Below are 27,509 nucleotides of genomic sequence, written 5' to 3'. Positions count from 1 at the left end.
AGCAGTGTATTTCAACCGGGACAGTTGGGTTTTCACTAGGACCTGGAGGAAAAATGGCTACCTCTCTGTTTAGCGCAAAAATCACACAGAGCCAACAACTGACCACTTACGCAATGTGGACGTTTACGCTCATTCTTCAAAATAAAGGCCTGAAACTACGTCTAAAGGCTGTAGACACCTTAGGGAAGCCACAGAAAAAGGAATCTGGTTGATATCCCTTTCAATGGGCAATAGGGATGCATAGAAAGACAGGGGTTTCAAAATAAGAGTCACTTCCTGAGTGGATTTTTCTCAGGATTTCGCCTGCAATATCAGTTCTGACAATATTTTTTACAGTTTTGGAAACTTTAGAGTGTTTTCTATCCTAAGCTGTCAATTATATGCATATTCTAGCATCTGGTCCTGAGAAATAGGCAGTTTACTTTGGGAACGTTATTTTTCCAAAAATTCAAATAGTGCCCCCTAGCTTCAAGAGGTTTAAAGGTCCCCAAAGCACACACATCCCTGGGTCGCTCCTCTTTTCAGGTTAGGAGTTAGGTCAAGGATAGGGTTAGGTAAAGGGTTAGTTAATGCTAAGTTGTTCGCAAAGTAGCTAAAATGCTAAAGTTGTCCATGATGACTAGCAACCTTTGGCTTGCTAGATGTTCGTTTTTGTACCGCGACCAAACGCCCTACTTTCACACTTGCCTTAAGTAACCATCTGTCTTATGTAATATACCAAACATAACACACCATACTAATTTCAGTGTCCTGGTTTTACTATGTTACGTCTAGTCTATGAGACCAGGCTGAACTTGTAGGTACTGCTGCATGAGTGAAGGGTGGCGTGCGCTGACGTCACATTTTTATGTACGTCTTGGGGAACGTGCGCGCACCTGAGTTTTCTGTATTCGACAGGAAAAGATGGCAGCGTCCATGTGCCGAGTCGGGAGCTCTGTGGGTCGAGCCCTCGCCAAATCCCGTAGCGTAAGTATTCAGCAACATATTGGTATTTCAGGGGTCTGTAAGAATAATTGGGTTGTTGGTTGGGATCTGCATTTCCTTCACGTCGGCAACTTTTACCGAGAAGCAGGCCTCTGTAGTTCGTTATCTAGTAGTGCTAGCTATCTTATTGGTATGTAGCTAACACTGGTAACGTTATGTAACCGGAGCACAGTGATGGCTAGGCGGTTAGCATTAGCTTGGAGTTAGCGCAAGGTCAACTCACTGTCAGCAAAGGCGCAATGTCTCACTGTAAAAAAACGTGACATGAGTGGGCATTTTGACATCCACGTTTAACACTTTAGTCAACCTCTATCTGCGTTGCCTTATTCGCTTTTTAAAACTAACAAGGTCATTTTGACCATACTTCCGCGTTCTATTTGCCCTAACGTTAACGTTAGCTAGCTAGGTAACTGGTTAGCTACCTACCTCTGTCTTGTACAACTGGATGCGTAGCTATGTTAAATTGAACTCGCTACATAGTTAGTCGTTAATTGTGTGACCTCAGTTAACTTGAAAGTGTGTTTCCTTTGAGTCGTTTGACTTCAAACTGTGGTGTTGGGCTGCCTGGCTAGCTGGTGAAGTGTTGTTGATGGACCCTCAGTAAATATAAAAATAGCCCCTCCTTACCTCCAACTTATTAGCTAGCTAAGGTCGACTGGTGGTATGTGTGAATTGGTGGCTGTCACTGTTGTGTGGGATCAACAGTCAGAAGATCACCCCACAACTACTTTCTCTCCTTTTCTTGGTCATGATATCAAATCAAAGTTTATTGGTCACATACAGTTTTGTAAATGACACCAGCAGTATGATCTCTATTATTGAATATATTGATCCTCTCCCTGATCCTCTCCCAGTACAGGGATGCAAATAGTCACATTTCGGCGAAATTCACCGTTTTTGAATCCTACGTGATTCGTGTAGATCCGATGAAAAAGGTTGGGAGAGGCGGGGTGTTTGGATCACTACTGGCTGTAAACAAACAAGTGACACGCGTTTGGAGCAATGCTGGCTGCTGTATCCAAAGCTCAGCCAATCGTTTACAAAACAGATAGTTTACAAAACAGAATGCAGTGCAGCACGCGACTGAAGAGAGAAGAGACAACCGATTTACTAGTTACAGCCTCAGCGCGCGCTCTGGAAAGGCAACTTGCCAGTTACAGCAGCGTGTCCCTGGACGATAACGAAGAGGTAACGTTAGGTGAGAAGCCTGACAACGGAGACGGGGGTGAGAAGGTAATGAAGCGTACTTCATGAGCTGTAACCGAAAAACTACTGGCATTCGGAAAGTTTGAGGGGAGGGAGAAAGTATTAGCATTGTTAACTGTCTTGTTAGCTAGATCGAATTATCCGTAGCCAGCCAGAGAAATGCTGAGCAACATTAGCCAACTTATCTGATCAAATAATTTCGTTTATGGTGTGAAAATTAGCTTGCTAATAGTCAGACAGCAAACATTAGCTATCAAACGTTACAACACCAGATGAGCTAACATTAGTAACCTAACCAATTCGCTATTATACGACTCTAAATCTCCCCCTGTCAGAATTATCCCCACATTCGCCGCCTTCATTGCTGCGACTTGCTTGAAGGTTGAGATTTCTGCTCTTCACTCCGTTGTCAGTTTAGCCTACATTTCACTGATCTTAGTAGCAGAAAGCATTTTTGTCTGCACTTTTCGTTATTTATTTCAATATGGCGTCCTGTGCGACCCCCCCTGCAACGCCCGCCCCGGAAAGATGCTGCCCATACCTGAACCTGATACTGATTTGTATTAGTCTATACATACATCTACACACATACATTAATGATTCATTTCGGTTTCTTAGTCTGACGTGAAGTTTGTTATATAGAAAGTATTTGTCTCTGATGTGTGCCACAGAACGTATTTGACTCTAGCCACAAAATTAAGGAAATAAGAATGGTGGGAGAATTCTGACAGGGGGAGTTTTGCAAATTATAACGCGTTGGTTGCTTACTGGACCCTGGCAATCTGTGTTAAATGTTAACTAGCTAACGAACTAATGTTAGTGTTCAAATACTGGCGAGTTGAGACCAAATCACGGACGCTGGACAGAGTGGATTTCAGTTGTAACAAAAGACAGTTTTAATGAGTCTGAGATATCTTGTCCCGCAGTTTTACGTGCACGGACCTAGTTCACATAACTCGGCAAGGAGCCAGGTGAAAAAGAGAGCCTATACAACGGTTACATTAATTTATATACATAGAATAAAGTAGGTGGAGTCTTGTCGTTTCGGTCTTCTTGACTGGTCGGAGGGTTGGAGGCGGGCCTTGCTCTAGCCAGAGCAGAAGCCCCATTGGTGCACAGCAGAGCCTTATCCTGAGCATCCGACCAATAGAGGGGGTCAGTCTTGTGGCTGGGTGTATGTGTTCTTACGACGGAATGTCTTTGTTTATATGAGCTATGTGTATGAATACTTATATAACAAATCCCTCTCTTCACGTCTATTAGACGTGAAAACTATAGCAGAAAGGTGGCGGTTGCAATCGTGGGTATACATAAGGTGGTGCTCCTAACCTTGTCTGGTTTGCATGGTGGGTCTGTAGGTGTAGTGCTACGTTTGGGACGGGAGTGATTGGAGGGAGTGATATCAGGAAAGGAGTTAGGGACATGTGTAGGGGTTGGTGTACGTGATGTGGCAGGGTGAAATAGTTGTTCAATTAACCATGTGAAAGTCCTAGGGTTACTCCAAATATCAGTAGGAATATCACAAATAAGGGACCAGATATCCCCAGCCTCACCCAGAGAGGGAGAAATTTCCCTCTAACTGGGCGAGGTTCCCTTCTCAGGGGAGGCGGAGTTTGATGCCGCATCACCTGAGGAAGGAGTGTCTTCATTTGGAATCGAATTTAGGCCGCTCAAATCAGCTCTGACTTCAGTCAGTGTTCTAGAAGGAATTGGGGCTGGGGTGCAATGTGTAAGGCGGTGCCAAGGTGTGCCTGATTTACCTTTGACCTGGACTGAGTGTGAAGTAACCTCCTTCACTTCGTATGGTCCAGTCCACCTGGGTTCCAGCCACTTTCTCTTGTGGACTGTAACCCTCACCCCGTCACCAACCTTTACCTTCAGTAGTGGCGTGTCCCCCGGCAGCTCCCCCTCCTGGACCTTGTGAACCTGGGTAGAGAGTGCTGCAGAGAGAACCGTCAGTTTTTTCACATAATTAGACATTACAATTTGTTGTATATCAAGGGCGGGCATATGACCTCCCTCCCTTGGTGGACCATGCATTACTCTACCAGTCATTATCCCATGAGGCACATACTTTAGCTATCTTAGCTTTTGCTTTTGGTTTGACGTTCCACCAGATTTTGGGATTGTGGTCTGTACACAGATCCAAATCTGGGTTATGCCAAATCTTTCTTCCACCTGTCTCAGGTGTTTGTTAAATGTAAGCCATTTGTCAAATTTGATTTGTCTTGGGATGCCATATCTGGGTATTAGTTTGGTTTGTAGCCACTCAAAGACTGACCTAGCATCCTCCCCTTTTGTTAGTATTGCCTCTACCCATTTGGAGAACCTATCTACTATGACTAGGAGATAGAGTTTGCCTTTAGATACATTTTCGGGGCCCATGTCGGTGTAGTCTATACTAATATCCTGAAAACATGCATTAGGTATTACGTATGAGCCCATTGGTGTTCGATATGGTTTCTTTGGGTTGTGTCTGTCACAACCATTGCATTCGTCACAAAATAAATCATCGTCATAAAATAAGTCAGTCATATTTTTTATGTGAGGGTGCCACCAGATGTGCGAGGCCTTTTTGGAGGGTCTTTAGTTTGCCTTTGTGTGTGGGGCCATGTGTTTCTCATAAAAGTTCTGGGTCCATCAGTGTGGCCTGCTTCATGGGCATGGGCTGAGTCTGTATAGATATTCAGTCTTTCCTTTTCCTCTGATGAGGACTTGCGTCAATCCGATGATTTCAGCTAATTTGGCCGATGCTGGTTGAGGGATGATGGCTGATTGAAGGGTGACATGTGAACCGTCTGGGAGTTGCTGTTTCCTTCTTCTGCCGTGGGTGGTGGGCATTTTTATGGCCAGGGGATGGTGTTCCCAGTCATTCCCTGGAACTGCGGTTGGTTGTATGCGGGTTGCTGATGCATGGGTGTGGGTCCTGGTTGCTGATGTTCGTACTGTTGAGGTCTATTTCCACCCCTTTCCTTCCCATATGGACCTCTTGTAGAGTTCCACTGGCGTTGTTGTGGTGTGAGTGGGTATGGACACTCTCGTGAGTAGTGCCCTGGAGTTCTACAGTTGAAACAAACCCCTCCTCTTGGATGGCCTGGTATCCATTGTGGCTGGTATGCAAATTGTGGTTGCGGGGGATACCAAGGCCCCGGGTTGGCTGGTTGAGGACCGGCCTGCTGTTGAATCATCTGGGAGATAGTCTGGGCCACTATTTGAGAGATGTCTGTTTTGGTGCCTGTCTCCTTCGTTTCTTCCGCCACCATCTGTTTCTTAGGTTTTTCTCCTTGTTGTGCTTCCTTCAATTGGAGTTTCAGGAGTTGTACCTGGAGGGACTGCACCTGGCTCTCAGCACCCCCTCTTTCCTTGTTGTGCTGGGTCACATGGTGGTGCACATGAGTGTTGAATTGGGTCAGAGGAAGTGCAATCAACCCTACCGTTCCTCTGAGTTTGGTTTTAACATCTCCAGGACACCCGTTGACCACCATTTCCTTCCACATGCTGAGTGTGGTATCAGTGTGATCGAATGGTTCTTCGTGGACCGATCTCCATGTGGTCTTAGCCCTGTCGGTATGCTGCAGGTTGCTCACCTGGGTTGATTGTAAAGGAGGATAAGGTGGCATGGTTTCTTTCTGTAGGGTATGCTCTCCGTAGAACTTCCCATAATCTGGTACGGGAGTGGTCTATGGGCAGTGTTGGGGCCCGCCATCCAAGGTCAGCTGCTGTCATGAGGGCCTCCATGGTTCCGTGGTCGGTGGCTCTTGCTAGAAGTGCTTTCATGTCTCCTAGGCAGAGTTGCAGGCCTGACGTAAGTGTCTGCAGTTGAAGTAGCCACGCTGAAGCTCCTCCATGTAGGCTAGGCATCTGTCCCATCAGTGTTGTTAAATCAGTCATTTTCCAGGGCTGGTACTCCACAGTGTGTGCATCACCTGGTGTCGGTCGCAGGGGGTACTGTCCTGCCATCTCCTGCTCTCGCTCTCTTCTATCAGCAATTCTGGAGGACCGACGGAGTGTTTCGGACCCCATTGATTCGGTAACTTTGGTTACTGTTCCTCTCATTATGCCTTCCACACGGTAGGCTCCCTCTCTGTTGTTATCTTGGTTAGCTATTAGCTCCCTGAGTTCCTTAGCTCGAGCTATTGATGATTTCAGCAGCTCCTGCATCTTAGTCACGTTTGGAGCTCCCATCGGAGCTGGGGTGAGCACCATGTCAATTTCTTCTTCGTTTTCGATATCCATGTTCTGATGACAGTCCTCCCTATCCGTCTGATAGAAGTGGTTTGAATCTAATCTTGTTTGTAGGTGTCCTCTGGTTTCAGAGGTGAGAGAGTTCACAGAGGAGCATTGCGGCCTCCGTTCCTGGGGGAGGTCTCCTGCTCCTGGAATCCCAGTTTCGAACTGTTCACATACCATATGGCCAGCCGTTATCCCCAGGGTAATTTCCCCTTTTAACTCCCCTTGGTCTATTCTCAGAACTGGAGCCTGTATTGTGGGAGGTGCCCTGGGCAGGAATGGGTTGTGTGACGGGCTCCGGTGATTTTGTCCCTTTGAGTATGGCGGGGGCTGAACTGCCTCCATTGTCAATTGTGGATATAGTGAGGGAGAAAAGGCCACAGGGGGAGCCGTGGGCAAGTTCTCAGGCGGAGCTTTAACATCCCCCGACGCCACAATAGCCACGCACATCATGTCTGGTGTGTTTTTTGGTAGTACCCTCCTACTCTCCTGTATGGCCCATGTACCTATCTTGAGCTCCCCCTCCGCTCTCTCTCTCTCTCTTGTACCTACTTTTTTGAACCTGTGTATCTTGTTTCTCTCCGCCTCACTCGCTTTTGCATGCTCTACTGCGTCCTCTAATTCTGTCTGCATATCTTGGAGTTTCCCCCCTGTAGGTGGTCCTCCGCTAAAATAACCTGCTTGTGTCCATCTTATCCGTAATCCTTTCCACACTTTCTCCACTTTCCCATACTGTTCTTTACCTCCCGCTCTATCAATCATACTCTGATCTAAATATTCATTGAATTTTAGTTTGGGCGTGGTAGCTGCAGACATTTTATCTAGTTCGTCTGATAATGTGTATAATGCGTTATTTAGGTATATTCAATCCTTACTATGTGGTGTTTATTTCTATCGTTGTATGCTTAGCCTGTCCCTGGTCGAGACCAGGGATGTGCTGCTGTACTGGCAATGGCTTATCTCTTCCACCCCCACCCTCGCATACAAAGGGGGTTATCAGTATGTGACGCCCGCCACGTGTGTATTTCTCCGGTATTTTATTTGAATTTGTTCAGCGATTCGTTTAGGTATTTTCTAGAAATGATTCGGCGATTTCCTTTTGGAACAATATATCAGTGAATATATGCGGTTCTATAACAATTTTCAGAGTAATTCTAGCTCTTTAGGAAATATAGATAGAATTTCTAGACTACTCAGAGTTGTTCAGTGAATTATTTAAATACTTTCTGTAAACCATTCGGTAAATTCCTTTATGAACTTATATCAGTAAATTCGAGCGATTCTATAGCAATTGTCAGAATAATTTTAAACTTTAGGCAATATCAACAGGAATGAAAAAAAGCGAAAATCAGTATTCCAGCCCGGCTGCTGTCAATCAAAGTTGCACGGCCATTCGATACTAAGGTGGCTTTGTCTACCAGCACGTGTGCCTAATAGCCCAGTTACGTATCCCAACCTACTCCGCGACAAACGTTTCTTTCAATTTAATTTCCCCCATCTCCAAATCATGGAATGTCAACTCTGGTTCATATTATGTTTATTGTTTGATGTGCAATAGCCACATCATTCCCGATCTCTGTCTTGTGGAAGGCCAAACTTACATATCCTATATCTATTCGACTACACCTCTAACATAACCAATTAAACAGTTTACAACTTATTCAATAGGATCTTTTACATGCAGATTCAGTCGATCTATTAATTAACTACACCTCTAAACGCAACCAATTAAACAGTTTAGAACTTATTCAATAGGATCTTTTACATGCATACTACACTTCTAAAACACAACCAATTAAACAGTAAGCACTTATTTAATAGGATCTTTTACATGCATACTACACTTCTAATAATAGGCCAATTGATAAAAAATAAAAATACAAATAAAAAATAAAAACGAGCAAAACAAGATCTCCCCGATCAATGTATTAGGTTCTTATGTAAACATTTGGGCACCGATTCATACTCACGCCCAGTACTTTCTGATCAAAATTTGGTTTAGGCTATAATACAATATGCAGATTTCGATATAACGGGCTCTGCTCACCTTACATAGAGCGCTCCGATCAGATTTCCTGAGGCAAGATGAATGGCTGGGGAAGTCACTCTTCCGTCTGATTTTTTAGCCGTGATCAGTCTCGTCCTCTCACACTAACTTATAATAGATCGAATTCAAGAATAACCAAACTCTGCTACCAAGTTCTGTTAGTGTTCAAATACTGGAGAGTTGAGACCAAATCACGGACGCTGGACAGAGTGGATTTCAGTTGTAACAAAAGACGGTTTTAATGAGTCTGAGATATCTTGTCCCGCAGTTTTACGTGCACGGACCTAGTTCACATAACTCGGCAAGGAGCCAGGTGAAAAAGAGAGCCTATACAACGGTTACATTCATTTTTATACATATAATAAAGTAGGTGGAGTCTTGTCGTTTCGGTCTTCTTGACTGGTCGGAGGGTTGGAGGCGGGCCTTGCTCTAGCCAGAGCAGAAGCCCCATTGGTGCACAGCAGAGCCTTATCCTGAGCATCCGACCAATAGAGGGGGTCAGTCTTGTGGCTGGGTGTATGTGTTCTTACGACGGAATGTCTTTGTTTATATGAGCTATGTGTATGAATACTTATATAACACTAACCACTATGTTAACTCATGTTTTCCTTCTATAGTATGTGGTTATTTTTAAGAATGAGAGAATTAAGATTAAAATGAGGTGTTAAACAAATCAATTCAGGGATCAAGTGTAGCTGGAGATGGGCCTAGCTTAAACTGGATGCCTATAGAGGTGAAAGGAACACCACACACTTTCTATCTTTCTCACTTTTGCTGGCACATTGCTTGTACATGTCTACGGGCAGAAAGTGTACAATGTAATAATGTGTAGTCGAAATACATGATTTTTGTTGTGTCGAATTTGACAGTAATGTGTGTGAGGGGGGGATTATATATTTTACTCAGTGAATGTTATTTTTGCACACATGTAGCCTTGTGTACTTGATCGTTGTCTATAGTGGCCACTATAATAGAGCAAAAAATAGAATGCCTGTTTGTTTCATTCTATTCTACTTTAACTTCTTTGGGTTAGGGGGCAGTATTTGGAAGTTTGGATGAATGAAGTGCCCAAAGTAAACTGCCTGTTACTCAGGCATATAATTGGTAGTATTGGATAGAAAACACTCAAGTTTCCAAAACTGTTAAAATATTGTCTGTGAGTATAACAGAACTGATATGGCAGGCGAAAACCCGAGGACAAAACATACAGAAATGTTTTTTTTTTCAGCTCACCTCTTATTACAATGGCTGGAAATGGGAATATAAAAGGTCCTCCCAGATTGCAGTTCCTAGGGCTTCCACTAGATGCCAACAGTCTTTAGAATGAATTTCAGGCTTGTTTTATTGAAAAATGAGCTAGAATTTGTAGTTTTTCTAGGTGTCTCCCATTTTGGCTGTAGTGTTTGTAGCGCTTTTCGGTGCGAGTGCGTACTTCGTTATTTATCTCCGGTAATGGTCTCCGGTATTCTCCGTCTTAAATTGTATTGTTTATTTACATAATAGGGTACTTGAGGATTGATTAGGAACGTTGTTTGATATGTTTGGAAGATGTTTATTGGTAATTTACGGGATTAATTTGTATGCATTTTGAACGAGGGAAACCGGTGGATTACCGAGTCTAGCGCGCCAACGAAACATACTTTTTTGGGGATGTAAAGAAGTACTTTATCGAACAAAAGGACCATTTGTTATGTAGCTGGGACCCTTGTGATTGCAACCAGATGAAGATCTTCAAAGGTAAGTGATTTATTTTATCGCTATTTCTGACTTTCGTGATGCATCAGCTTGGTTGTAAAATGTATGTAATGCTTTCGTGTGCGGGGCACTGTCCTTAGATAATCGCATGATGTGCTTTCGCCGCAACGACGATACCGATTAATCGTCCAATTTATTTATTTATTTTTAATAATGACAATTACAACAATACTGAATGAATTAAGCTATTTTGAAAACGCAATTAACCTGTTGCGACGAGTAAACCTGTATCCGGGATCCTATTTATAGCCTCAAGCTCATTACCATAACGCAACGTTAACTATTCATGAAAATCGCAAATGAAATAAATATATTAGCTCTCAAGCTTAGCCTTTTGTTAACAACACTGTCATCTCAGATTTTCAAAATATGCTTTTGAACCATAGCTAAACAAGCATTTGTGTAAGAGTATTGATAGCTAGCATATCATTAAGCCTGGCATTCAGCATGCAACATTTTCACAAAAACAAGAAAAGCATTCAAACAAAATCATTTACCTTTGAAGAACTTCAGATGTTTTCAATGAGGAGACTCTCAGTTAGATAGCAAATGTTCAGTTTTTCCAAAAAGATAATTTGTGTAGGAGAAATCGCTCCGTTTTGTTCATCACGTTTGGCTGAGAAAAAAACCCTGAAAATTCAGTCATTACAACGCGAACTTTTACCCAAATTAACTCCATAATATCGACAGAAACATGGCAAACGTTGTTTAGAATCAATCCTCAAGGTGTTTTTCACATATCTATTCGATGATAAGTCACTCCTGGCAGTTTGGTTTCTCCTCTGTTCAAAATGGAAAAAATGCGCGCACCTGGAGATTGCGCAATAGTTTCGACGGAGGACACCCAGCGGACACCTGGTAAATGTAGTCTCTTATGGTCAATTTTCCAATGATATGCCTACAAATACGTCACAATTCTGCAAACACCTTGGGGAAACGACAAAGTGTAGGCTCTCTCCTTGCGCATTCACAGCCATATAAGGAGACATTGGAACACAGCGCCTCAAAAATCTGTCTCACTTCCTGTATGAAATTGCATATTGGTTTCGCTTGTAGCATTAGTTCTGTGGCACTCACAGACAATATCTTTGCAGTTTTGGAAACGTCAGAGTGTTTTCTTTCCAAAGCTGTCAATATATGCATAGTCGAGCATCTTTTCGTGACAAAATATCTTGTTTAAAACGGGAGCGTTTTTCATCCAAAAATGAAATACTGCCCCCAGAGTTTCAAGAGGTTAAGGGAATTAACTGGAACGATCTCTTGTCCTATACAGACGTGGAAGCTGAAAGTCAAGTTTTTCTATCCACAATCCCGACTACAATAAACGGTTTCCTAAGAAAATCAAATCCAAACCTGACCAAAAGAGCACTCTTCCTTGGCTAAATGGAGAAATCTGGAAATTGATGAAAGAACGATATTATACTCTAAAAATAGCCCTAAGATCCAAATTAGAGCATGACAGACGTAGGTTTACCATGTTGAGAAATAAGGTGATGAAAGAAATCAGACAGGCCAAGGCAAACTTTTTTTATTAAAATAATTGAAGCAAAGGGAAATTCTAAACTGATCTGGGAGAATCTAAAAAAGTTAACAGGGAAAGACCATAGTAACACTGCAAAAAGACTAGAAATAATGGTGAATAACAATCTAACACAGGAGGCAGTCGAAATAGCAATAGCCTTCAATTCCTACTTTGTTGACTCTGTCAGGGTACTGACACAGAACCCCTCCACTGGTTTCTTGGGCTCAGTGCTAGTAAATTATGCAAAACCTGTCTTCATCATAAGGGAGGTTTCTGAGTCAAAGGTGAATAAGGTGATTAGCTTACTAAAGAACTCTAAAGCCAAATATGTATTTGGGCTGGACTCTACCTTTCTTAAAAACTACAAAGAGTCACTCATTGGCCCAATTACTAAGGTCACCAACACATCTATTGGTCATCACATCATAATGGCCATCTTTAAATCAGGCGACCCTGCTGACGTGAGTAACTACAGGCCCATTAGTATACTACCCGTGGTGTCAAAGGTTGTTGAAAAGTGTGTAGCAGAACAACTGATTGCCCATCTCAACAACAGCCCCTTCACATTCACATTACACTCCATGCTGTTTGGCTTCAGAGCGAAACACTCCACAGAAACGGCCAACTGCTTTCTTCTGGAAAATGTGAAGTCCAAGATGGACAAAGGGGGCGTTGTTGGGGCTGTGTTTCTAGACCTAAGGAAGGCTTTTGATACTGTTAACCATGAGATTCTCATCACAAAATTGTCCAAGTTCAACTTTTCCCCTGATGCCTTGAGATGGATGAAATCATACCTTGAAGGCAGAACTCAGTGTGTCAGAGTGAGCAATGAGCTGTCGCCCACTCTTAGCTATGATGTGGGTGTGCCCCAAGGGTCAATACTGGGGCCCCTCCTGTTCAGCCTGTACATTAATGACCTGCCTTCTGTCTGAACTGGGTCGGAAGTTCAAATGTATGCAGATGATACAGTGATATATGTGCATGCAAAGAGCAAACAACAAGCTGCACAAGAACTCACTACTGTAATGGTCCAGGTTACAAAGTGGCTCAATGACTCGTGTTTGCATCTCAATGTGAAAAAAACTGTTTGCATGTTCTTCACAAAGAGGGCAACAGATGCTACTGAGCTGGATGTCTATGTGTCAGGGGAGAAGCTCCAGGTGGTATCTGATTTTAAGTACATTGGCATCATACTTGATTCCAACCTCTCTTTTAAAAAGCACGTGAAAAAGGTAATTCAAATATCCAAATTCAACCTAGCTAATTTCCGATTTATACGAAATTGTTTGACTACAGAGGTATCAAAACTGTACTTCAAATCTATGATACTCCCCCACTTAACATACTGCTTGACTAGTTGGGCCCAAGCTTGCTGTACAACATTAAGACCTATTCAGTCTGTCTATAAACAGGCTCTCAAAGTGCTTGATAGGAATCCCAATAGCCATCATCACTGTTACATCCTCAGAAAGCATGAGCTCCTGAGTTGGGACAATCTTGTGCAATACACCGACGCATGTCTTGTATTCAAGATCCTAAATGGCCTCGCTCCCCCTCCACTCAGTATTTTTGTTAAACAGAAAACCCAAACATATGGCAGCAGATCCACAAGGTCTGCCATGAGAGGTGACTGTCTTTCCCTTAAGGAAAAGCACCTTTAGTAAATCTGTTTTCTCAGTGAGAGCTTCCCATGTCTGGAATACACTGCCATCAGACACACAACTGCACCACATATCACACTTTCACAAAATGCTTGAAGACATGGCTAAAGGTCAATCAGATTTGTGAACATGGTCCCTAGCTGTGTCTTCCCGCTTTCCATGTTGTCTGTAGCTTGTGAGGTGTGGAAACACTTTGTTGCTTTTATGAACTTTGTCTTGTTGCTTTTTGTTCTATGTCTGTATGCTATGTCTTGCTTGTCCTATGTTGCTATTGTCTATATTGTAATTGTTTTTAATTACCTGCCCAGGGACTGCGTTTGAAAATTAGCCGGCTGGCTAAAACCGGCACTTTTACTGAAACGTTGATTAATGTGCACTGTCCCTGTAAAAAATAAAATAAACTCAAACACTTATTTTAACATATTATAATACATCAATAAAATCAATTTAGCCTCAAATAAATAACGAAACATGTTCAATTTGGTTTAAATAATGCAAAAATAAAGTTTTTGAGAAGAAAGTAAAAGTGCAATATGTGCCATGTAAGAAAGCTAATTTGTATTTCATTAACTTTTGACTATTGGAGGTTCTTATAGGCACTTTAGTATTGCCAGTGTAACAGTATAGCTGTCCCTCTCCTTGCTCCTACCTGGGCTCGAACCAGGAACACAACGACAACAGCCACCCTCGAAGCAGCGTTACCCATGCAGAGCATGGGACTTCTCAAACACAATGATTTCAAAAGAGGTCCTAACAACTGTTACGCACGCCTCTATGAAGAGGGAACGCAACACCCTGCTACAACTAAACTCTGTGAAGTGAAAAGGGTATGGACTGTAGGTGCGAGTAAGAATGACAACAGGCAGAATGTGGTACCGGAAAAGGGGCTGGACGGAACCAAAGCAAAGAAAGTAAATCTCAAAGCCCCCCCCCCCCCCCCCCCCCCTCTCCTATCTTACCTGCCTACCCACTACTTACCTAATTTAGCACCACTTGGTGCCCTAACCAAAATACAGGGAGTGGTCCGCCCAGGTCTTACCTAGTGTGCCTAGACAGTGAATATACTACGGGTATATGTATGCCCGCGGGCCTCTTGCCTAAGCACTCCCAAGGTGCCTTCCCCTTTCCCCCTGGGAACAAATGAAACAGAATATTAAACAATTTCACAAACAAACTAAGAAACAAAGTACATCAAATAAGCTTTATCTGAGCAACAAACTCACAAAACATACCAACTTCCCAGCAATGAACTCCCATCAAAATCAACCTCTAGCAAAATCTCTCTGCAATGACCTCCAAGCAAATCTCTATCACAAACAATCGCTTTGCAATGACCTCCCAGCAAATCCCTCTCAGTAATCCCCACCTCCAAAATTCCTCTCTCCTGAACAGAACACTGGCTTTTATATAGCTTCAGAAGGAATGTAACTGGAGACAGCTGTGTCTTGACGAGGGGGCGGGGTCAGCTCTCCAATTAGCCCTGGAGTCGACCAATCAGCTGCTTGAGAGATTTCAGGAAGCCATTTCCTGAAATAAAACACATGCAAATACACAAACTACAACACATAAACTGGGGAACGTAACAACAACACACCTACCCACTAACACATTTTGTTTTTGTAAATGGCAAGTTAAAATGGTCAAAGAATGTCCCATGCAGAGCAAGGGTAACAACCACTCCAAGTCTCGGAGTGAGTGACGTTTGAAACGCTATTAGCGCGCACCCCGCTAACTAGCTAGCCATTTCACATCTGTTACACCAGTCTAATCTCGGGAGTTGATAGGATTGAAGTCATAAACAGCAGAGCTGCTGGCAAAACGCACGAAAGTGCTGTTTGAATGAATGCTTATGAGCCTGCTGCTGCCTACCATCGCTCAGACTACTCTCTTATCATAGACTTAGTTATAACATAATAACACACAGAAATAAGAGCCTTAGGTCAGTAATATGGTCAAATCCGGAAACTGTCATTTCAAAAACAAGATGTTTATTCTTTCAGTGAAATACGGAACTGTTACGTATTTTATCTAACGTGTGGCATCCATAAGTCTAAATATTCCTGTTACATTGCACAACATTCAATAATTACGTAAAATTCTGGCAAATTAGGCGGCCCAAACTGTTGCATATGCACTGACTGCGTGCAATGAACGCAAGAGAAGTGACACGATTTCACCTGGTTAATATTGCCTGCTAACCTGGATTTCTTTTAGCTAAATATGCATGTTTAAAAATATATACTTCTGCGTATTGATTTTAAGAAAGGCATTGGGGTTTATGGTTAGGTACACACTGGAGCAACGATACGCACTGCATCGATTATATGCAACACAGGACACGCTAGATAAACTAGTAATATCATCAACCATGTGTAGTTATAACTAGTGATTGATTATTTTTTATAAGATAAGTTTAATGCTAGCTAGCAACTTACCTTGGCTTCTACTGCATTTGCGTAACAGGCAGGCTCCTCGTGGAGTGCAATGTAATCAGGTGGTTAGAGCGTTGGACTAGTTAACTGTAAGGTTGCAAGATTGAATCCCCCGAGCTGACAAGGTAAAAATCTGTCGTTCTGCCCCTGAACAAGGCAGTTAACCCACCGTTCCTAGGCCGTCATTGAAAATAAGAATGTGTTCTTAACTGACTTGCCTAGTTAAATAAAGATTAGATAAAGGTGTAAAAAAAAAATAGGCCAAATGGGTGTCCAAAAATACCGATATCCGATTGTTGTGAAAACATAATCAGCCCTAATTAATTGGCCATTCCAATTAATCGGTCGACTTCTAATCTCTATTGCACTCCACACTGCTCTTTCCCGTCCGGACAAAAGGAACACCTATGTGAGAATGCTATTCATTGACTACAGCTCAGTGTTCAACACCATAGTGCCCTCAAAGCTCATCAATAAGCTTAGGACCCTGGGACTAAACACCTCCCTCTGCAGCTGGATCCTGGACTTCCTAACGGGCCGCCCCCAAGTGGTAAGGGTAGGTAACAACACATTCAATGTGCTGGTCCTCAACACAGGGGCCCTTCAGGGGTGCGTGCTCAGTCTCCTCCTGTACTCCCTGTTCACTCATGATGGCACGGCCAATGCCAATGACACAACGGTGGTAGGCCTGATCACCGACAACGAGCCAGCCTATAGGGAGGAGGTCAGACACCTGGCTGTGTGGTGCCAGGAGAACAATCTCTGTTGTGAAATAGGAAGCCGATTCAAGATTTAATTTTGGATTGGAGATGCGTAATGTGAGTCTGGAAGGAGAGTGTACAGTCTAACCAGACACCTAGGTATTTGTAGTTGTCCGCATATTTTAAGTCAGAACCGTCCAGAGTAGTGATGCTCGTCGGACGGGAGGGTGCGGGCAGCAATCGGTTAAAGAGCAAGCAATTAGTTTTACTTGTATTTAAAATCAGTTGGAGGCCTCGGAAGGAGTGTGGAATGGCATTGAAGCTCGTTTGGAGGTTTGTTGGCACATTGTCCAAGTACATCACACCAGGCGGTGTCAGAGGAAGGCCCTAAAAATGGTCAAAGACTCAAGCCACCCTAGTCATAGACTGTTCTCTCTGCTACCGCACGGCAAGCGGTACCGGAGCGCCAAGTCTAGGTCCAAGAGGCTTCTATAAACAGCTTCTACCACCAAGCCATAAGACTGCTGAACATCTTATCAAATGACTACCCAGACTATTTGCATTGCCCCCCTCTTCTATGCTGCTGCTACTCTGTTATCTATGTATAGTCACTTTAATAACTCTATCTACATGTACATATTATCTCGACTAACCGGTGCCCCAGCACATTGACTATGTACCGGTACCCTCTGTATATAGTCTCGCTATTGTTATTTTACCACCTCGACAACAGCCAGTGAAATTGCAGGGCGCCAAATTCAAAACAACAGAAATCCCATAATTAAAATTCCTCAAACATACAAGTATTTTACACCATTTTAAAGATAAACTTGTTGTAAATCCAGCCACAGTGTCCGATGTCAAGAAGGCTTTACGACGAAAGCACACCAAACAATTGTTAGGTCAGCATCTAGTCACAGAAAAACACAGCCATTTTTCCAGCCAAAGAGAGGAGTCACAAAAAGCAGAAAGAGAGAAAATGAATCACTGACCTTTGATCTTCATCAGATGACACTCATATGACTTCATGTTACATAATACATGTATGTTTTGTTTGATGAAGTTCATATTTATATCCAAAAATCTCAGTTTACATGCGTGCGTTATGTTCAGTAGTTCCAAAACATCCAGTGATTTTGCAGAGAGCCACATCATTTTACAGAAATACTCATAATGAACATTGCTAAAAGATACAAGTGTTATGCATATATCCACTTCTTCTTAATGCAACCGCTGTGTCACATTTAAAAAAACTTTATGGAAAAAGCACACCATGCAATAATCTGAGTACAGAGCTCAGACACAAAAACAAGCCATACAGATATCCGCCATGTTGTGGAGTCAACAGAAGTCAGAAATAGCATTATAAATATTAACTTACCTTTGATGATCTTCATCAGAATGCACTCCCAGGAATCCCAGTTCCACAATAAATGTTTGTTTTGTTCGATAAAGTCAATTTTTGTCCAAATACCTCCTTTTTGTTCGCGCGTTTAGCCCATTAATCCAAATTCATGAGGCGCGAGCACTAGGTCCAGACAAAGTCAAAAAGTTATGTTACAGTCCGTAGAAACATGTCAAACAATGTATAGGATGTTTTTAACCAATTTTAACATAAATCTTCAATAATGTTCCAACCGGATAATTATTTGTCTTCAGAAATGCAATGGAAAGCAGGTCGCTGTCATGTGTGCGCGCATCATCAGCTCATGCCACTCTGGCAGACCTATGGTTGAATCAGCTCTCATTCGCCCCCACTTCACAGTAGAAGCCTCAAACAAGGTTCTAAAGACTGTTGACATCTAGTGGAAGCCTTAGGAAGTGCAATATGACCCCATAGACACTCTGTATTCGATAGGCAATGACTTCAGATTGACTTCAGAATGACTTCAGACCTCAGATTTCCCACTTCCTGGTGGATTTTTTCTCAGGTCTTTGCCTGCCATATGAGTTCTGTTATACTCACAGACATCATTCAAACAGTTTTAGAAACTTCAGAGTGTTTCTATCCAAATCTACTAATTATATGCATATTCTAGCTTTTAGGCCTGAGTTGCAGGCAATTTACCCTGGGCACCTTTTTATCCAAGCTACTCAATACTGCCCCCCCAGTTCCAAAGAAGCTAAGAACAAATTCTTATTTACAATGACGGCCTAACACGGACGATGCTGGCCCAATTGTGCATTGCCCTATGGGACTCCCGATCATGGCTGGTTGTGATACAGCCGGGGTTCGAACCCCGGTCATTAGTGACACCTCTAGCTCTGCGACGCAGTGCCTTGGACTGCTGCACCACTCAGGATGTTTGTAGACCTATGTAGCCAAATTGTATCTATGATGATGTGCTATCCATTCAGGTTTTTTCTGTGTTCTGTTTATATCTGAGAATTAACCAATGATATCAAGCCACACCTGGCCATGATTAGACACCTGTGTGTCCTTTGACAGTATATAAACTAGTGACCCGCAGTGTTTGTCATTATACCCTGATGAAGACAGCTTGTCTGTCAAAACGTTGGTTATGAGGTTATTCAATTATTGTATCTGAGCTCCTAGTGTGCGGCTCTCCTTTTTCTTTTCCAAGTATTTTACTCTGCTAGCCAGCACCTCGCCTAAACAGGTGTGCTTTTCTTTCGCTTCCACGTACACAGTTTAACAGATGATATAGTGGATGCAGTGAAATACTAGCTCCTAACAATGACATTGAGGCGATCATAAATTGCTAAAAGGCATAATATTTTGCTAAATGTCTCTTCATTCCATTACTACAGATTATTTTAGCAATTTCATACATATCCTTACACCAGAACTATCAACACAACAAAATCAGCCAAACTTAGAAAAAAAAGAAACGTCCTCTCACTGTCAACTACGGTTATTTTCAGCAAACTTAAGAACACATTCTTATTTTCAATGACGGCCTAGGAATGGTGGGTTAACTGCCTTGTTCAGGGGCAGAACGACAGATTGTCACCTTGTCAGCTTGCAACCTTACAGTTAACTAGTCCAAAGCTCTAACCACCTGCCTCTCATTGCACTCCACGAGGAGCCTGCCTGTTACTCGAATGCAGTAGAAGCCAAGGTAAGTTGCTAGCTAGCATTAAACTTATCTTGTAAAAAATAATCAATCACTAGTTATAACTACACATGGTTGATGATATTACTAGTTTATCTAGCGTGTCCTGCGTTGCATATAATCGATGCAACGCTGGGGGATGATTTAACAAAAGCGCTTTTGCGAAAAAAGCACAATCGTTGGACGACTGTACCTAACCATAAACACCAATGCCTTAAAATCAATACACAGAAGTATATATTATTAAACCTGCATATTTAGCTAAGAGAAATCCAGGTTAGCAGGCAATTTTAACTAGGAGAAATTGTGTCACTTCGCTCGCGTTCATTGCACGCAGAGTCAGGGTATATGCAACCGTTTGGGCAGCCTGGCTCATTGTGATCTAATTTACCTAACATAGAAGGTTGTGCAATGTAACAAGAATATTTAGACTTAGGGATGCCACCCGTTAGGTAAAATACAGAACGGTTCCGTATTACACTGAAATAATAAACGTTTTGTTTTCGAAATGATCGTTTCCGGATTCGACCATATTAATGACCAATGGCTCGTATTTCTGTGTGTTATGTTATAATTAAGTCTATGATTTGATAGAGCAGTCTGACTGAGCGATGGTAGGCAGCAGCAGGCTCGTAAGCATTCATTCAAACAGCACTTTTGTGCGTTTTGCCAGCAGCTCTTCGCAAGCACAGCGCTGTTTATGGCTTCAAGCCTAATGGCTGGTGTAACCGATGTGAAATGGCTAGCTAGTTAGCGGGGTGCGCGCTAATAGCGTTTCAAACGTCACTCGCTCTGAGACTTGGAATAGTTATTCCCCTTGCTCTGCCGCGGCTTTTGTGGAGCGATGGGCAGCGATGCTTCGAGTGTGGCTGTTGTCGATGTGTTCCTGGTTCGAGCCCAGGTAGAGGCGAGGCGAGGAGAGGGACGGAAGCTATACTGTTACACTGGCAATACTAAGTGCCTATAAGAACATCCAATAGTCAAAGGTATATGAAATACAAATGGGATAGAGAGAAATAGTCCTATAAATACTATATTAACTACAACCTTAAACCTCTTACCTTGGAATATTGAAGTCTCATGTTAAAAGGAACCACCAACTTTCATATGTTCTGAGCAAGGAACTTAAATGTTAGCTTTTTTACATGGCACATATTGCACTTTTACTTCTCCAACACTTTGTTTTTGCATTATTTAAACCAAATTGAACATGTGTCTTTATTTATTTGAGGCTAAATGGATTTTTATTGATGTATTATATTAAGTTAAAATAAGTATTCATTCAGTATTGTTGTAATTGTCATTATTACAAATACATTTTTAAAAACCGTCCGATTAATTGGTATCGGCTTTTTTCGGTCCTAATCGGTATCGGAGGTGAAAAATCATAATCGGTCGACCTCTAATTGTCATGCTGGAAGGTCATGTCAGGATGAGCCTGCAGGAAGGGTACCACATGAGGGAGGTGGTGTAACTCGGGCAGTTGTCATCCTGTACCTGTCCCGCAGGTGTGATGTTCGGGTGTACCGATTCTGTGCAAGTGTTGTCACAGTGTTGTAGGCTAACTATCCTCTCCCTCTCTCTCCAGCCCATCCTGCTGTCTCTCCGGCGTGGTCAGGCTACGGTGACCTATGCCCAGAGCCTTCTGGGAGCTCCTGAGACCCGTCTCACTGCCCTGGACAATGGCCTGAGGATCGCATCGGAGGAGACCGGACACAGCACATGCACTGTAAGGACCTGCTGTGTCATTGATCATACAATCCAAGCAGTCATCTTGATGGATTTGGGAAACATTGCCTAGTGCAGACATTCACTTAGTCACATTTCAGATGAACCTGACTTTGTTTGGCGCGTCATGGTATCTAGCTAAGTTCCACCTCTGTCTCTCAGGTTGGGCTGTGGATCAACTGTGGAAGTCGCTATGAGACTGAGAAGAACAATGGAGCTGGGTTCTTCCTGGAGCACATGGCTTTCAAGGTACACAACAGCCCTGACATCTATGCAACCTACCTTCAGTCTCATAAGGGACTTCACACTTACTTTACTACTGGCCCAACATGGTTTCTCTTCCACCCCCCTTTTTTCCCATGTTTATTTTCCCCAGGGGACAAAAAAGCACACCCAGATGGCCCTGGAGCAGCAGGTGGAGTCCATGGGTGCTCACCTGAGTGCATACACTTCCCGGGAGCACACTGCCTACTACATGAAGACCCTGGCCAAAGATCTGCCCAAAGGTGAGCCAACCAAACCACCTACCCAGCATAGCAGACACTTCAATGAGGCAGGAATAAGGCATGGAGACTGTTTATAAGGTGATATGACAATTCAAGTGTGTGTACAATGGGTTGGGTTCTTATAAGCCCTTCTAATTCCACAGAGGTCGAGTGAGTGTTTATGTATCTAGTTGTAAAGCTCCTGTTTCCTTTTGGTGAATTAGTTTCTCATGCCTGTGTTGAACTTCCATTCCCATGGCCTCCAGTAGTTCTTGTCAATTGCTATGTATACTGAAGTGCCCCTCTCACGCTCTCCAGCGGTGGAGCTGTTGTCAGAGGTAGTGCAGAGCAATGCCCTGAGCGAGGCTGACATTGAGCAGCAGAGGAGTGTGGTGCTGAGAGAGCTGGAGGAGGTAGAGGGCAGTCTACAGGACGTCTGTTTGGACCTGCTGCACGCCACAGCTTTTCAGGGTACCCCCCTGGGACACAGTGTGCTGGGACCGTCCCAAAACGCCAGGTACACACGAACACAGAGCCTACAAGGGAATCCTATTGGGTCAGAGCAAGCTAGGCCAAACCAAAACACCAGGGAAACTCGTACATGTTATAGAATCCTGTTACATTTCACAGCACTCCCAATTAGTTGAGCAGTAAAGGTCTGTCTCTTCCCTTCAGGACTTTGAGTCGACAGGATCTGGTAGATTTCATCAGGAGCCACTACAAGGCCCCCCGAATGGTGCTGGCAGCTGCTGGAGGTACATTAGCACTGGCATGTTAAGGCGGTATATAGAGGTATTACATGCCAATACCAACTGGCCCTGAATGTTTTTTTATTTTATTTGAGTGTAATTGTTGTCTGTTTGTAATGGCTGTCTCCTGTGTAGGTGTGACTCATGAGGAACTGGTTGGGTTGGCCAAACAGCACTTTAGCGGAGTTTCCTTTGAGTACGAGGATGATGCTGTGCCTGTTCTGTCCCCCTGCCGCTTCTCTGGCAGCGAGGTGAGGAGCGCCCCTGTTTCAGTGTGTGTCCTAATTGACAGATGTTTGAACAAGGGCACAGGTATCCCATTTTCTTTTTTATTTGGAATGTTAATATGGTTAACCCTGTTGTCGTCTCCTCTCGCCCTCTGTAGATCCGCATGCGTGATGATGATATCCCCCTTGCACATATTGCTATCGCAGTGGAGGGTGCCAGTGCCACCAGCCCAGACATTGTGCCTCTCATGGTGGCCAACTCCATCATTGGCAGCTATGACATCACTTTTGGTGGTGGAAAGCACCTGAGCAGCCGCCTTGCTCGTCTGGCCTCAGAGGAGAGTCTGTGCCACAGCTTTCAGGCCTTCCACTCATCTTACAGCGATACTGGTCTGCTTGGCATCTACTTTGTCACCGACAAACACCACATCGATGACATGATGCACTGGTCACAGAACGCGTGGTTAGTTGTGATTTCCAATACATACACTCACAAACACAAAATATGGATACAACAATAGAAAAAGCTTAAAAAGTGCAGATTAAAATTTGCGCGACCAAGTGTAATACACTTATCCTCAGCCTGTGTCATTTTACATATTTCATTTGATAGTATTGACCTCCCTCGTTTTCTTTCTCTTTCCCTGAAGGATGAATTTGTGCACCACAGTGACAGAGAGTGATGTTGCCAGAGCCAAGAACGCCCTCAAGGCCAGCTTGGTGGGACAGCTCGACGGTAAGAGCTCTATCTCCTCATGTAGCCTGTCAGACACTTAAACACACACACACATACCTCTCCCTGTTCAACACTAACACTGCCGTACTGCTCTTGTGTAGGAACGACACCGATATGTGATGACATTGGCAGGCACGTCCTGAACTACGGCCGCCGTATCCCCCTGGCTGAGTGGGACGCCCGCATCGATGTGAGTACAACCGCCTTCCATGCACCACACATACAGCTGTTACACCCCCCTCTACCACCTAGAGCAGAGGTATTCAACCCCCCCAATTAACAACAATTAACCTTTAATTCATTACATTTTCATCGCTTAACAAAAGTGTTTTAACAAATAAATACTTATGTTCAGTAAAATGCAATTTTTATAATCATCTTTCTCAACGTTAGTATATTGTCCCATACAATCTGTACGGTTAATTTTTAAATTAAAGCATAGATTCTGAACAAAAATATAAACGCAACATGCAACAATTTCAAAGATTTTACTGAGTTACAGTTCATAGAAGGAAATCAATCAATCGAAGAAAAACAGTTTGGCCCTAATCTATGGATTTCACATGACTGGACAGGGACGCAGCTGTGAGAGGGCCTGGGAGGGCATAGGCCCACCCACTAGGGAGCCAGGCACAGCCAATAAGAATGTTTTCCCCCCAAAAAGGGCTTTATTACAGACAGTTCCCCCAGACCCGACTTTGAATACCACTGATCTAGAGGGTGCTTTTTCTGTCTCTCTCTCTGATCTCACTCGGCATTCTCCCCCCCACCCCTTACTGCGTTCACCCCACATTTCTCACCACCTCTCCCCCTCAGGCTGTGACACCCAGGATGGTGCGTGACGTCTGCTCCAAATATATCTATGACAAGTGTCCCGCTGTGTCTGCTGTTGGTAAGTTATCATACATCAGTATTCCTTTCAAGCAGCCTTTGCACCTTAGTCCTCTTGTCCAGGATAAAGATAGCATATAGTCTAAAAGTCCAGCTAGTGGCTACCTAGCTTGGTAATGTTCTGAATCCTCAATCCTTCTCTCATCTCGTCTCCTTCTCTCTTCTCTCTCTCTGTTCCACAGGCCCCGTTGAGCAGCTGCCTGACTACAATAGAATGCGCAGTGCCATGTACTGGCTCCGCTTCTAAGAACCCAATAGTGTTGCTCTCTGCGTGTCCAATGTCTGCTCTTCCTTTCACTCTCCTCCACTCCCTTACTTCTCCCATCACTGCAAGATTGAGGAACTGAGGACTGCCTCAGCTCATCAGCACAGATCTGTATCGGCTCCATCAAAGTTCCCCCTCCTCCTTCTCTCGCTCTCACCGCTCTATTCCTGCTATGTTAGTTTTAGTTGGTTATGAGGGAGAGAACCACTGTTGAGGGGGTGAATAAGTTCTGAGTGTTCTGTTTCCCTGTAATTATCAATAATTACTTATCGAGAAAGATTGTAATACAGGAGATTTTTGTTAATGTCACTGAGCCTTTTCATGCACCTGGTACTGTTCTGGGGAAGAGAGGGGAACACCTGAAGACATTCAGTGATACATACATATACAGTAAAATCAGGGCATTGTACAACCAGTTAATGTAGAGCAGAAGTATTTATGAATTGATGTAGTATTTTGTTTCTGTCCTATTGTACATAACAGAAGCTCTCATTCCGACAAATTGAAATAAAACATTGTAAAACACTTTGTTTTTGAGTCATTGTCCCACACACAGAATTAGATTAGTAAGACTTAATGTTATATCCTTGTTTTGTAATTGACAAACATGTTTAGCATCTCCAGGCCTACAAGCCACCAATGCGCGCCACTTTGGAACATTACATTTAAAAGGGGGGGAAGGGATTATAAACTGCCAGAATTGCTTTCAGATTGTCAAACCATGCATCATTTAGCTATTTGATTTTACATTTTAGAACCCCTTTTGGTGTAAAAAATATATAAAACATTAGATACAATATTGAAATTGGCCTTTTGAACCAAATCCCACAAACGCATTGAATAACATGAATTGCAAAGAAAATACTATTTATTTTTTGATTAAGGTTTAAGTGACTGATATAAGAAAGATTTAAGAAAGCTCAGGAAATATAAACTCAGTAAAAATGTCCTCTCAACTGCATTTATTTTCAGCGAACTTAACATGTAAATATTTGTATGAACATAAGATTCAACAACAAACAAACTGAACAAGTTCCACAGACATGTGACTAACAGAAATTGAATAATGTGTCCCTGAACAAAGAGGGAGGGGTTAAAAGTAACTATCTGGTGTGGCCACCAGCTGCATTAAGTACGGCAGAACATATCCTCATGGACTGCACCAGATTTGCCAGTTCTTGCTGTGAGATATTACCCCCACTCTTCCACCAAGGAACCTGCAAGTTCCCGGACATTTCTGGGGGGAATGGCCCCAGCCCTCACCCTCCGATCCAACAGGTCCCAGACGTGCTCAATGGGAGTGAGATCTGAGTACTTCGCTGGCCATGGCAGAACACTGACATTCCTGTCTTGCAGGAAATCACACACAGAATGAGCAGTGTGGCTGGTGGCATTGTCATGCTGGAGGGTCATGTCAGGATGAGCCTGCAGGAAGGGTACCACATGTGGGGGAGCGTTGAGATTGCCTGCAATGACAAGCTCAGTCCGATGATGCTGTGACACACCGCCCCAGACCATGACGGACCCTCCACTTCAAAATTGATCCCGCTCCATAGTACAGATCTCGGCGTAACGCTCATTCCTTCGGCGATGAACGCAAATCCGACCATCCTCCCTGGTGAGACAAAACCGCGATTCGTCAGTGAAGACCACTTTTTGCCAGTCCTGTCTGGTCCAGCGATGGTGGGTTTGTGCCCATTGGCAACGTTGTTGCCGGTGATGTCTGGTGAGGACCTGCCTTACAACAGGCTTACAAGCCCTCAGTCCAGCTTCCCTCAGCCTATTGTGGACAGACTGAGCACTGATGGAGGGATTGTGTGTTCCTGGTGTAACACGGGCAGTTGTCATCCTGTACCTGTCCCGCAGGTGTGATGTTCGGATGTACCGATTCTGTGCAAGTGTTGTTACATGTGGTCTGCCACTGCGAGGACGATCAGCTGTCCATCCTGTCTCCCTGTAGCCCTGTCTTAGGCGTCTCACAGGACGGACATTGCAATTTATTGCTCTGGCCACATCTGCAGTCCTCATGCCTCCTTGCAGCATGCCTAAGACACATTCATGCAGATGAGCAGGGACCCTGGGCATCTTTCTTTTGGTGTTTTTCAGAGTCAGTAGAAAGGCCTCTTTAGTGTCCTAAGTTTTCATAACTGTGACCTTAAATGCCTACCGTCTGTAAGCTGTTAGTGTCTTAATGACCGTTTCACAGGTGGATGTTCATTAATTGTTTATGGTTCAGTGGACAAGCATGGGGAACAGTGTTTAAACCCAATGAAGATCTGTGAAGTTATTTGGATTTTTACAAATTATCTTTGAAAGACCGGGTCCTAAAAAAGGGACATTTTTTTTGCTGAGTTTATATATTTACACACGTTTTACCTCTTTTTTTGGGGGGGTAGGTACAAAACTTACATACAGTGCCTTTGGAAAGTATTCAGACCCTTTGCCTTTTTCACATTTTGTTACGTTACAGCCTTATTCTCGAATGTATTAAATTTACCAAGAACCTGATGGTCACAGAGCTCCAGAGTTCCTCTGCGGAGATGGGAGAATCTACCAGAAGGACAACCACCTCTGCAGCACTCCACCAATCAGGCCTTTATGGTAGAGTGGCTAGACGGAAGCCACTCCTCCCGTTTGGAGATTGCCAAAAGGCAACTAAAGGGCTCTCAGACCATGAGAAGCAAGCTGCTCTGGTCTTATGAAACCAAGATTGACTTCTTTGTCCTGAATGCCAAGCGTCACATCTGGAGGAAACCTGACACCGCAGGAGTAGCTTCGGGACGAGTCTCTGAATGTCCGAGTGCCCCAGCCAG

The 27,509-nt window shown here is 43.5% G+C and overlaps 1 protein-coding gene across 1 annotated transcript; it reads left to right on the top strand.

Moving 5' to 3' along the window:
- The first annotated feature begins 817 nt into the window (after window positions 1-817).
- On the top strand, window positions 818-25,221 carry LOC110494531 (cytochrome b-c1 complex subunit 1, mitochondrial). The gene is made up of 12 exons (XM_021569666.2): window positions 818-966; window positions 21,204-21,344; window positions 21,506-21,592; window positions 21,720-21,849; window positions 22,147-22,345; window positions 22,504-22,583; window positions 22,713-22,828; window positions 22,963-23,267; window positions 23,455-23,540; window positions 23,642-23,730; window positions 24,357-24,432; window positions 24,614-25,221. The coding sequence occupies exons 1-12, from the start codon at window positions 904-906 to the stop codon at window positions 24,676-24,678; spliced, it is 1,437 nt and encodes a 478-aa protein (XP_021425341.2). The 5' UTR covers window positions 818-903; the 3' UTR covers window positions 24,679-25,221.
- The last annotated feature ends 2,288 nt before the right edge of the window (window positions 25,222-27,509 follow it).

The sequence above is a fragment of the Oncorhynchus mykiss genome, chromosome 17, assembly GCF_013265735.2.
Source record: "Oncorhynchus mykiss isolate Arlee chromosome 17, USDA_OmykA_1.1, whole genome shotgun sequence".
Taxonomy (NCBI): Eukaryota; Metazoa; Chordata; class Actinopteri; order Salmoniformes; family Salmonidae; genus Oncorhynchus; species Oncorhynchus mykiss.
The sequence above is the reverse complement of the archived record's forward strand: the minus strand, read 5'-3'. Positions and strand labels throughout refer to the sequence as shown.

Coding starts and splice junctions, on each gene's coding strand:
- LOC110494531 (XM_021569666.2), top strand. CDS start 904: ATGGCAGCGTCCATGTGCCGAGTCGGGAGCTCTGTGGGTCGAGCCCTC. Junction 22,584..22,712: donor GGTGCTGGCAGCTGCTGGAG/GTACATTAGCAC, acceptor TCTCCTGTGTAG/GTGTGACTCATGAGGAACTG. Junction 24,433..24,613: donor TCCCGCTGTGTCTGCTGTTG/GTAAGTTATCAT, acceptor TCTGTTCCACAG/GCCCCGTTGAGCAGCTGCCT.